This window comes from Salvelinus fontinalis, chromosome 25 (assembly GCF_029448725.1).
Source record: "Salvelinus fontinalis isolate EN_2023a chromosome 25, ASM2944872v1, whole genome shotgun sequence".
Classification (NCBI taxonomy): Eukaryota; Metazoa; Chordata; class Actinopteri; order Salmoniformes; family Salmonidae; genus Salvelinus; species Salvelinus fontinalis.
The window spans coordinates 21,454,295-21,466,767 of record NC_074689.1 but is presented as its reverse complement, the minus strand read 5'-3'; the positions used below and the strand labels follow the sequence as shown (position 1 = coordinate 21,466,767).

Below are 12,473 nucleotides of genomic sequence, written 5' to 3'. Positions count from 1 at the left end.
GGCTGTGCTGCCATATGTGTAATCCCTTCTCATGAATGTGGTGTTGTGTGTGCCTCTGACTCTGCAGACAGTATGTAAAAAGGACCTGTCAAACGCACTGTACGTTTTTACAAAGAAAAGCGGTAGGTAAAGCAGCTCTGATAAAAGTGCAGGGGTCACACTCTCTCACACACATACTCTATGCCCTGGCACTCACAAACACGTCCTGAAGTTTTTACCTGCTCCATCAGAAGGTAGGTCTAAAGAATTATTTGATATTGCTATATATTCTATTGTCATTTTCCAGAACGTAAGACTTCTGTAATGACATGAGACTTACTTGATAGATTTTAAGGTTGTGAGGAGGATTGTGTTGCGCATTGGTTGTTTTCCTAATAGATGAATTTTCATTATTTTGTCACTACCAGTAGATATGGACAGGTACAATCAGTCACTGTATTACAATATGTGCCCACTGTGACCAACAGTATGTATATAATGCAGTGCTGTAGTACCCGAGACCACATATTGAGTGTCTCAGTGTTGGATACTTTTGTACTCAGTCTTGGACAGTGAGGACTGGTAATTTCTTCCCGAGACCAGCCAAAACCAGCAGAGTAAAAACTCATAATTATCAGCTTCCTTTCAGTCAGCGCATAAAACCGCTTCACCAGGCCAAATATATACACCCTTCTTGAAACATGAATATCTTAACAGTCTTTATATCTATTATAGACCTGTTTGCGCAGTGGCGAACCCATAAGGCCTTTAGTGTGTGACAGGTTGGTGATTCTGAAAGGACAGCAACCATAATACCAGCGCACTCATGTAGGAGAATGCACTTTTTGTAAAACACAAAGGGCCAGTGGTGTAGTGGAGGGTATACGCAGGTATAAACACTTTATTTCAGTGGCCATTGCATATACTGACTTCTTAATCCCTACTGGTGCGTATCAAAGTAGTGTAGTGGAGGTATACAACTTATCAATTACGTAGTACAATAGATAAATCATGCACAAAGTAGCCAACCCAATCGCAAAGCCCATTAAATATATTCACATGCGCGCCGCACACATAGCCTAGTTACAGCTGAATATCATCTGCAGGCAGCAAGAGTGTGCAGCTCTCAGCTGGTTTTGCCATGGAGCAGCTCACAGAAGAACGACCTCGGTAGCCCGGTGGGTAGGAAAGACGTTTCAACGTATGATATCTACCAGTAAATGTTAATGTTAACTAAGGCAACAATGGGTGTGTAAACCAGGTATTGAAAAGTTTAGTCCGAAGTGTTGGTTAGTAGGCTATTTGTGATGTGCAATTGTCATCATGCCTGTTTGTATCACGGGGCCTGGGTGGACACACCCTGACAGGCCCACCCAATCAGATTGATGTGGTTTAAGCATTGTTGTGGACTTAGACCATCAAATGTGTGTATTTTCTCTATAACAAAGTGTCATTTTGAGAGTGAAAATCTGAAAAATGTATCGGAAAACTCACAAAGAAATAAACAAAACATGAGATTTTTCCACACAGGGTACCTTTCCTTTGCTGGGTGGGCAGTTTGGGAACTTTTTGACAAAATTAGACTATACCACCTTCTCCAGGCATCACTACATAGGGCCGATGGAAAGACAGCAGTCACACACAGCATGGTGTTAAAGGATAAGCAGTCCATAAACTCTGACATAATAAGCCAGTAGGTTTCAATCATAAAAATACAAAAACACAACCATCAAGCATTTCCCAATCGAAATGTGCAGCTACAACTTCCCATTGCAAAAAACATTTCACATTTAGTACAAAGTAACCAGTGACGTAAAGTTTAAAGTGGAACTGACAGCATTTTAACTACTTTGCAGATATGAAACAAACAGAATCATAATATCAGTCAAAAATTTCAAATTCCCAGTTTATCCTACAAAACCAACTTTATAAAAGGTTATTAAAAATAGGTTATATTTGAGTCAACGTTCCATGACGTACACTAAGTCATTGTTGGCAGAATAGATGGATGCAGTTCAATGCATGATTCATATAATTCACCAATACATTTCTTGATACTCCAACAAATATTGCTATCAGGTTGTAAATCCCAGCTGGCCTGGTACATTGTTTGCTGCATCCATCCGGGATGCACTGTTTCAGTTTCAACGATTCAATATTCTGGACAAAAACAGATGAATGTAACTAAGGCTGGGAATGTCAATACAATCAAACTAGCAAGGACAATGATCACAAGTCAGTCATAACGTAGCTAATAGGCGAGCACATCTATTTATGTAGCTCTGTTCTCAAGCTAAAAACACAGAGCCTAACCGTAGCTAGATAGCTAGCTAGCTGCTAGGAGGATGTCATGTCATGCCATTGGAGGAGTGGGTGAGTGACTGATTTTTCCCCCTCATATAGTTTTTCGGTGGCTATACACAGCTTTAGATGCAGGTGTCATTTGGTTAGCTAGCAAGAACTTGAACGATTGTTATCCAGTTAGCATATCTCTTGCGTTCGCAAATTCACTCTGGCTATCTACTCTGATTTCAGAGCACTCTCGTCTGAGTGTGCAAGAGAGCAGAATAACTGATGAATTTACGAATGTGCAACACCCGCTGAATATGACCGGTGTCAGTAAACGTATGCAAAAAAATGTAATAGTTAGTCACGAACACTAGATAACATGCTCTGCTACGGTGAGTAAAACGGTCAGAGTAAGGTGTTCTCTCAATTGTGTCTGGAAGTAGTTGGCTAGCAAGCTAGACAACTTTAGCCAGTTAGCTTGGGTGCTTGGTTGGGACAAGAATGCATTGGCAGGCATGCTGCAGAAGGACGAGGAGGCTACAATTCCACATCGTTTATCAGTGCAATTTTGACAGCCAACTAGCTGAAAAAGTTTGAGAGGGTTTATCTAATGTTCCTTTGTTAGATTTTAGCTAATCTTGTTCTGGTTAACATTAGTTGTTGTTGTTGTTGATGTGCATAACTGAGGGAGAGAGAGCACACCTTTTCATGGTTGTTTAATCAATAGAACTGTAAAGTTCCCAAATGTAAAGTAACATATTTGCAGAAATCCATTCAGGTGTATTTTGCGGCTTTTGGCGAATGCGTTCTAAGGATCTAAAGTCGCGCTGTTGTAACTGACTGTAAACACACAGTCCAGTTCAAAGTGAATGATGGCGGGCCTGTGTGGCAAATGGCTTATTTGTATAAAGGTCTACTGTAGCTCTGATTGGATATAGCGCAACAGTCTGTGTAGACTCCGGTCCTAGACAAAACAGATGTTTTTATTCGTTTTATTTACTGCAGTGTTTATTAATTGTCCAAACGCACGGCCGCTTCCCACTCTATATTGCTGTAGAATTTTCACAAATGCCTTAGTATACGTAATTCATAAAACATTCTAAGAATTTATGAAAATCTGAAAATGACTACATCTAAGTGGTCACTTGTCATTTTTTATTTTTTTAAGTATCATATTTTTCCAGGGAGTGTATATGAACAGATTTGAATAAGATTTGATGTTGCTAAAAAGCTGTCATTTCCACTTTAAATGAAACAATGTTTCACACACAAGTTATTTTCAAAGAGATGGCTAACAGCACGCGCGCTGCAATAAAAAACACAGTTCCACTCACAAAATTATGATAATTTGAAATTTTACTTTCTAAGAATTTCTTGTTGAAAGTTATTCTTGAAAAGGAGAAAGCTAACAAATTAGCAATAACAACCTCTTTGATAACACCTGCTGCAGCAACTGCAAACTAGCCGACAACAAAAATTATCTAGCTAGACCGTGGGGAAACTATTGCTCGCTTTTGCCCTGTGGCAGGTTGGCCTTCAAGAAGGCAGAAGATTGCAAATGTTTTTGTAAAAACGGTCAAACCCATTATGTTGCCCTAATACAGTTGAATGGCACATGGCTTTATCTACAGTAGCTTCTGATGGCCTAGCCAATAGCTGACGTAGGAAGCTAGATTTATCTCCCCTGAGACCAGCAAACAAAAATCCAGATTTTTTTTCCTCGTCAGCATTAACCCTTTCCAACACAAACGGAAGAGATTTAAATCAGAACATCATTGAAAATAGTATAATTATAATAATCATTATTTTAGAAATCTTCTCAGAAGGTGTAGAAAGCCCATTGTTCCCCACTGTGTTTGGGTTAGTAATCATTTGTAGAGTGACTCTATTTCCCCTCAGCATACATCTTTTCACTATTCTGAATGTGTAAAGAATCCATATGTTGTTCTGAAATATGAACACAGAAATACTGGACATTTTCAACTCTTATTATGATGGTGATTTGACAAAATTATAATCATGGTCTTGAATTTTTCTGGTCTCAGTCTTGCCTTGGTCTCGGACTCATTGTCCCCCTCCCAGTCTCGGTCTTGACTCTGACTTGATTTTCTCGGGTCTTGGTCTTGAATCGGTCTTGCTTTAGAGGTCGAGGTCGACCGATTAATGGGAATGGCCGATTAATTAGGGCCGATTTCAAGTTTTCATAACAATCGGATATCGGTATTTTTGGACACCGATTTGGCCAAATGTTTTATTTATTTTTTTACACCTTTATTTAACTAGGCAAGTCAGTTAAGAACACATTCTTATTTTCAATGACGGCCTAGGAACGGTGGGTTAACTGCCTTGTTCAGGGGCAGAACGACCGATTTTTACCTTGTCAGCTTGGGGATTCAATCTTGCAACCTTACGGTTAACTAGTCCAACGCTCTAACCACCTGCCTTATATTGCACTCCACGAGGAGCCTGCCTGTTACGCGAATGCAATAAGAAGTCAAGGTAAGTAGCTAGCTAGCATTAAACTTATCTTATAAAAAACAATCAATCAATCAATCATAATCACTAGTTAACTACACATGGTTGATGATATTACTAGTTTATCTAGCGTGTCCTTTGTTGCATATAATCAATGCGGTGCGCATTCGCGAAAATGGACTGTTGTTGCTCCAACGTGTACCTAACCATAAACATCAATACCTTTCTTAAAATCAATACACAAGTATATATTTTTAAACCTGCATATTTAGTTAATATTGCCTGCTAACATGAATTTATTTTAACTAGGGAAATTGTGTCACTTCTCTTGCAACAGAGTCAGGGTATATGCAGCAGTTTGGGCCGCCTGGCTCGTTGCGAACTGTGTGAAGACTATTTCTTCCTAACAAAGACAGCCAACTTCGCCAAACGGGGGATGATTTAACAAAAGCGCATTTGCGAAAAAATCACAATCGTTGCACGACTTTACCTAGCCATAAACATCAATGCCTTTCTTAAAATCAATACACAGAAGTATATATTTTGAAACCTGCATATTTAGCTAAAAGAAATCCAGGTTAGCAGGCAATATTAACCAGGTGAAATTGTGTCACTTCTCTTGAGTTCATTGCACGCAGAGTCAGCAACCGGCTCGTACGCATTCATTCAAACAGCACTTTCGTGCGTTTTGCCAGCAGCTCTTCACAATGCTTCAAGCATTGAGCTGTTTATGACTTAAAGAATATCAACTCCCAAGATTAGGCTGGTGTAACCGATGTGAAATGGCTAGCTAGTTAGCGGGGTGCGCGCTAATAGCGTTTCAATCGGTGACGTCACTCTCTCTGAGACTTGGAGTAGTTGTTCCCCTTGCAAAGGGCAAGGGCTGCGGTTTTTGTGGAGCGATGGATAACGATGCTTCAAGGGTGGCTGTTGTCGATGTGTTCCTGGTTCGAGCCCAGGTAGGGGCGAGGAGAGGGACGGAAGGTATACTGTTACACTGGCAATACTAAAGTGTCTATAAGAACATCCAATATTTTATTGATGTATTATATTACGTTCAAATAAGTGTTCATTCAGTATTGTTGTAATTGTCATTATTACAAATAAAATAAAAGAAAATGCCTATTAATTGGTATCGGCTTTTTTTGGTCCTCCAATAATTGGTATCGGTGTTGAAAAATCATAATCGGTCGACCTCTAAACACAACACTGATATATAATGTCAATACCTACAATAATAATATTGTGTGGTTGGTTGTTTCCCCTCCTATTGATAAGAGTGTCTGCTTTACTGTATTCTGTTCTCTCTCTTCTCTCCCCAGCGAAGTTGGTGTCTCAGGTTTCCTCTAACTCTACCATGTCCGATGAGCTGGAACCCCTGTCCGTCCTCTATCGTCTTACCCTGGTGTCCATCTATAGCCTGGTCCTGGTCATTGGGGTCATCGGGTTGGCCCTGATGATCCACTTCCTCCAATCCAACATGCGATCAGTCATCACCATCGCTATGCTCAACCTCACCCTGGCCCACTTCCTGTTCCTACTCACCGTACCCTTCAGGATCTACTACTATGCTGCTGGTTACTGGGGGTTGGGGAAGATGCTGTGTAAGGTGGTCAGTGCCATGATCCACGTACACATGTACATGGCTTTTGTTTTCTACGTGGTTATCCTCGTCATACGACTGCTGGGGTTCCATAGCAAGAAGGATCGCTACGAGTTCTACAGGTAGTGAAGTTAACTACGTTCTACAAGTAGTTAACTGTGTCCTACAGGTAGTTCATTTAACTGTGTTCTACAGGTAGTTAACCGTGTTCTACAGGTAGTCAACCTCATTGTACAGGTAGTCAACCCTCTGTGTTCTACAGGTAGTTAACCCTCTGTGTTCTACAGGTAGTTAACCCTCTGTGTTCTACAGGTAGTTAACCCTCTGCGTTCTACAGGTAGTTAACCCACTGTGTTCTACAGGAAGTCAACCTCATTGTACAGGTAGTTAACCGTGTTCTACAGGTAGTTAATCCTCTGTGTTCTACAGGTAGTTAACCCTCTGTGTTCTACAGGTAGTTAACCCTCTGTGTTCTACAGGTAGTTAACCCTCTGTGTTCTACAGGTAGTTAACCCTCTGTGTTCTACAGGTAGTTAACCCTCTGTGTTCTACAGGTAGTTAACCCTCTGTGTTCTACAGGTAGTTAACCCTCTGTGTTCTACAGGTAGTTAACCCTCTGTGTTCTACAGGTAGTTAACCCTCTGTGTTCTACAGGTAGTTAACCCTCTGTGTTCTACAGGTAGTTAACCCTCTGTGTTCTACAGGTAGTTAACCCTCTGTGTTCTACAGGTAGTTAACCCTCCGTGTTCTACAGGTAGTTTGTGTTCTACAGGTAGTTAACCCTCTGTGTTCTACAGGTAGTTAACCCTCTGTGTTCTACAGGTAGTTAACCCTCTGTGTTCTACAGGTAGTTAACCCTCCGTGTTCTACAGGTAGTTAACCCTTCGTGATCTACAGGTAGTTAACCCTCCGTGATCTACAGGTAGTTAACCCTCCGTGATCTACAGGTAGTGAACCCTCCGTGTTCTATAGGTAGTTAACTTAACCGTGTTCTAGAGGTAGTTAACTTAACCGTGTTCTAGAGGTAGTTAACCGTGGTCTACAGGTAGTTAACAGTGTGTGTTCTACAGGTAGTTAACTTAACCGTGGTCTACAGGTAATTAACCGTGTTCTACAGGTAGTTAACCGTGGTCTACAGGTAGTTAACTTAACCGTGGTCTACAGGTAATTAACCGTGGTCTACAGGTAGTTAACTTAACCGTGGTTTACAGGTAGTTAACTTAACCGTGGTTTACAGGTAGTTAACCGTGGTCTACAGGTAGTTAACGTAACCGTGGTCTACAGGTAATTAACCGTGGTCTACAGGTAGTTAACATAATCGTGGTCTACAGGTAGTTAATTTAACCGTGGTCTACAGGTAGTTAACTTAACCGTGGTTTACAGGTAGTTAACTTAACCGTGGTTTACAGGTAGTTAACTTAACCGTGGTTTACAGGTAGTTAACCGTGGTCTACAGGTAGTTAACGTAACCGTGGTCTACAGGTAATTAACCGTGGTCTACAGGTAGTTAACATAATCGTGGTCTACAGGTAGTTAACATAATCGTGGTCTACAGGTAGTTAATTTAACCGTGGTCTACAGGTAATTAACCGTGGTCTACAGGTAGTTAACTTAACCGTGGTTTACAGGTAGTTAACTTAACCGTGGTTTACAGGTAGTTAACTTAACCGTGGTTTACAGGTAGTTAACCGTGGTCTACAGGTAGTTAACGTAACCGTGGTCTACAGGTAATTAACCGTGGTCTACAGGTAGTTAACATAATCGTGGTCTACAGGTAGTTAACATAATCGTGGTCTACAGGTAGTTAATTTAACCGTGGTCTACAGGTAATTAACCGTGGTCTACAGGTAGTTAACTTAACCGTGGTCTACAGGTAATTAACCGTGGTCTACAGGTAGTTAACTTAACCGTGGTCTACAGGTAGTTAACATAATCGTGGTCTACAGGTAGTTAACTTAACCGTGGTCTACAGGTAGTTAACCGTGGTCTACAGGTAGTTAACTTAACCGTGGTCTACAGGTAGTTAACTTGACCGTGTTCTACAGGTAGTTAACCGTGGTCTACAGGTAGTTAACTTAACCGTGGTTTACAGGTAGTTAACTTGACCGTGTTCTACAGGTAGTTAACCGTGGTCTACAGGTAGTTAACTTAACCGTGGTTTACAGGTAGTTAACTTGACCGTGTTCTACAGGTAGTTAACCTGACCGTGTTCTACAGGTAGTTAACTTAACCGTGGTTTACAGGTAGTTAACTTAACCGTGGTCTACAGGTAGTTAACTTAACCGTGGTCTACAGGTAGTTAACTTAACCGTGGTCTACAGGTAATTAACTTAACCGTGGTCTACAGGTAGTTAACTTAACCGTGGTTTACAGGTAGTTAACCGTGGTCTACAGGTAGTTAACCGTGGTCTACAGGTAGTTAACTTAACCGTGGTTTACAGGTAGTTAACTTAACCGTGGTCTACAGGTAGTTAACTTAACCGTGGTCTACAGGTAGTTAACTTAACCGTGGTCTACAGGTAGTTAACTTAACCGTGGTTTACAGGTAGTTAACTTAACCGTGGTTTACAGGTAGTTAACTTAACCGTGGTCTACAGGTAGTTAACTTAACCGTGGTCTACAGGTAGTTAACTTAACCGTGGTCTACAGGTAGTTAACTTAACCGTGGTCTACAGGTAGTTAACTTAACCGTGGTCTACAGGTAGTTAACTTAACCGTGGTCTACAGGTAATTAACCGTGGTCTACAGGTAGTTAATGTAACCGTGGTCTACAGGTAGTTAAATTAACCGTGGTCTACAGGTAATTAACCGTGGTTTACAGGTAGTTAACTTAACCGTGGTCTACAGGTAGTTAACTTGACCGTGTTCTACAGGTAGTTAACCGTGGTCTACAGGTAGTTAACTTAACCGTGGTCTACAGGTAGTTAACTTAACCGTGGTCTACAGGTAATTAACCGTGGTCTACAGGTAGTTAACTTAACCGTGGTTTACAGGTAGTTAACTTAACCGTGGTCTACAGGTAGTTAACTTAACCGTGTTCTACAGGTAGTTAACTTAACCGTGTTCTACAGGTAGTTAACTTAACCGTGTTCTACAGGTAGTTAACCGTGGTCTACAGGTAGTTAACTTAACCGTGGTTTACAGGTAGTTAACTTAACCGTGGTCTACAGGTAGTTAACTTAACCGTGGTCTACAGGTAGTTAACTTAACCGTGGTCTACAGGTAGTTAACTTAACCGTGGTTTACAGGTAGTTAACTTAACCGTGGTTTACAGGTAGTTAACCGTGGTCTACAGGTAGTTAACCGTGGTCTACAGGTAGTTAACTTAACCGTGGTTTACTTAACCGTGGTCTACAGGTAGTTAACTTAACCGTGGTCTACAGGTAGTTAACTTAACCGTGGTCTACAGGTAGTTAACTTAACCGTGGTCTACAGGTAGTTAACTTAACCGTGGTTTACAGGTAGTTAACTTAACCGTGGTTTACAGGTAGTTAACTTAACCGTGGTCTACAGGTAGTTAACTTAACCGTGGTCTACAGGTAGTTAACTTAACCGTGGTCTACAGGTAGTTAACTTAACCGTGGTCTACAGGTAGTTAACTTAACCGTGGTCTACAGGTAATTAACCGTGGTCTACAGGTAGTTAATGTAACCGTGGTCTACAGGTAGTTAAATTAACCGTGGTCTACAGGTAATTAACCGTGGTTTACAGGTAGTTAACTTAACCGTGGTCTACAGGTAGTTAACTTGACCGTGTTCTACAGGTAGTTAACCGTGGTCTACAGGTAGTTAACTTAACCGTGGTCTACAGGTAATTAACCGTGGTCTACAGGTAATTAACCGTGGTTTACAGGTAATTAACCATGGTCTACAGGTAGTTAACTTAACCGTGGTCTACAGGTAATTAACCGTGGTCTACAGGTAATTAACCGTGGTTTACAGGTAATTAACCGTGGTCTACAGGTAATTAACCGTGGTTTACAGGTAATTAACCGTGGTCTACAGGTAATTAACCGTGGTCTACAGGTAATTAAACGTGGTCTACAGGTAATTAACCGTGGTCTACAGGTAGTTAACTTAACCGTGGTCTACAGGTAGTTAACTTAACCGTGGTCTACAGGTAATTAACCGTGGTCTACAGGTAATTAACCGTGGTTTACAGGTAATTAACCGTGGTCTACAGGTAATTAACCGTGGTTTACAGGTAATTAACCGTGGTCTACAGGTAATTAACCGTGGTTTACAGGTAATTAACCGTGGTCTACAGGTAATTAACCGTGGTCTACAGGTAATTAACCGTGGTCTACAGGTAGTTAACTTAACCGTGGTCTACAGGTAGTTAACTTAACCGTGGTCTACAGGTAATTAACCGTGGTCTACAGGTAATTAACCGTGGTTTACAGGTAATTAACCGTGGTCTACAGGTAATTAACCGTGGTCTACAGGTAATTAACCGTGGTCTACAGGTAATTAACCGTGGTCTACAGGTAGTTAACTTAACCGTGGTCTACAGGTAATTAACCGTGGTCTACAGGTAATTAACCGTGGTCTACAGGTAGTTAACTTAACCGTGGTCTACAGGTAATTAACCGTGGTCTACAGGTAATTAACCGTGGTCTACAGGTAGTTAACTTAACCGTGGTCTACAGGTAGTTAACTTAACCGTGGTCTACAGGTAGTTAACTTGACCGTGTTCTACAGGTAGTTAACCGTGTTCTACAGGTAGTTAACCGTGGTCTACAGGTAGTTAACTTAACCGTGGTCTACAGGTAATTAACCGTGGTCTACAGGTAATTAACCGTGGTTTACAGGTAGTTAACTTAACCGTGGTCTACAGGTAATTAAGCGTGTTCTACAGGTATTAACAGTGTGTTCCACAGGCCATATAGCACAAATATTATATTGTATATTGGCCATATACCACAAACCCCTGAGATGCCTTATTGCTATTATAAACTGTTTACCAATGTAATTAGAGCAGTAAAAATAAATGCTTTGTCATCTGTCAGCCAATCAGCATTCAGGGCTTGAACCACCCAGTTTATAATGGTAGTTAACTGTGTTGTAGAGGTAGAGAGGTGTCTCTCAATGTGTGTCATGGCATGGGGGATGGGAAAGGCAAATATCTGTTTCTCACAAAATCACTAAGGGTCTCCTCTCTTCTACAGGAAGTTGCATGCTTTTGGCGCCAGCGTGGCAGTGTGGGTGGTGATGTTTGCGGTCATTCCCCCCATCCTTTTTTTCAAATACGGCACAGACTTCCAAGATAACACCACCAACAACAAGACAAACAAAATGTCCACCAATGACTCCCACTGTTTCCAGTTCGGCAACCACCTGGAAGGACACATTGGTGTCAGGGTGCTGAACTACATCATGAGCTCTGTGATCATCATTGTGGCCTGTGTGCTGACAGCACTGCAGTGTCATGTCATGGTCCTTCTGATCAGGAAGTATGGGCGAGACTGCATGTCTCACCAGGAGTTCTGGGCTCAGCTGAAGAGCCTGTGTTTTGCTTTGGTGCTGCTGGTGTGTTTTGTCCCCTATCACGTGTTCAGGATGTACTACCTGGGACACCTGTACCTGCAGAACACTAACGAGATATTCCTCAGTCTCACGGCCCTCAGCTGTTTCGACATGCTTACCTTCCTACGGAGGGGACACTGCTATATGCGTAACAGAGCACGGACTGTGTGACCTCTTCTCACACAAACTCAGACCCAAAACTTGCTGTAAGAGTGTTTCCCTTTTAAACAGTACTTTAGCGCCATCTGCTGCGTATTCATATAGCTACACAAGATAGTCTATGTCTATAGTAGACTTCACTATAATTTATTTATTATCATATTGGAATTTAAAATAACTTGTGCCAATGATGTTTCTCTCTATATGTTGATTTCAATGTTTGCCAAAAGTATTTGTAAGGGCGAGATCTGGCTACATATGGTCTAAATATTGTAATAAATAAATACATTGCTAAAATGTTACTGTTCTACTATTATTTTGTGAAACATTACCTCCTCTTCATCTTTCCCCCGTCTCGACAGAATTGGCAATGCTGACACCACACACACACACACACACACACACACACACACACACACCTATATTCCTTTCCCTCTGAGTTT

At 41.3% G+C, this 12,473-nt stretch overlaps 1 protein-coding gene across 3 annotated transcripts; it reads left to right on the top strand.

Annotated features, from left to right (window-relative positions):
- On the top strand, window positions 1-12,332 carry LOC129822976 (probable G-protein coupled receptor 141). Of its 3 annotated transcripts, none has more exons than XM_055881594.1 (3): window positions 1-233; window positions 6,066-6,468; window positions 11,514-12,332. In XM_055881594.1, exons 2-3 carry the CDS (start codon window positions 6,101-6,103, stop codon window positions 12,040-12,042), a joined length of 897 nt encoding a protein of 298 aa, XP_055737569.1. In that variant the 5' UTR covers window positions 1-233; window positions 6,066-6,100; the 3' UTR covers window positions 12,043-12,332. The 3 variants fall into 3 exon arrangements, with proteins under 3 accessions (XP_055737569.1, XP_055737570.1, XP_055737568.1); XM_055881595.1 differs by lacking the exon at window positions 1-233 and adding an exon at window positions 935-1,157; XM_055881593.1 differs by lacking the exon at window positions 1-233 and adding an exon at window positions 2,044-2,352.
- The last annotated feature ends 141 nt before the right edge of the window (window positions 12,333-12,473 follow it).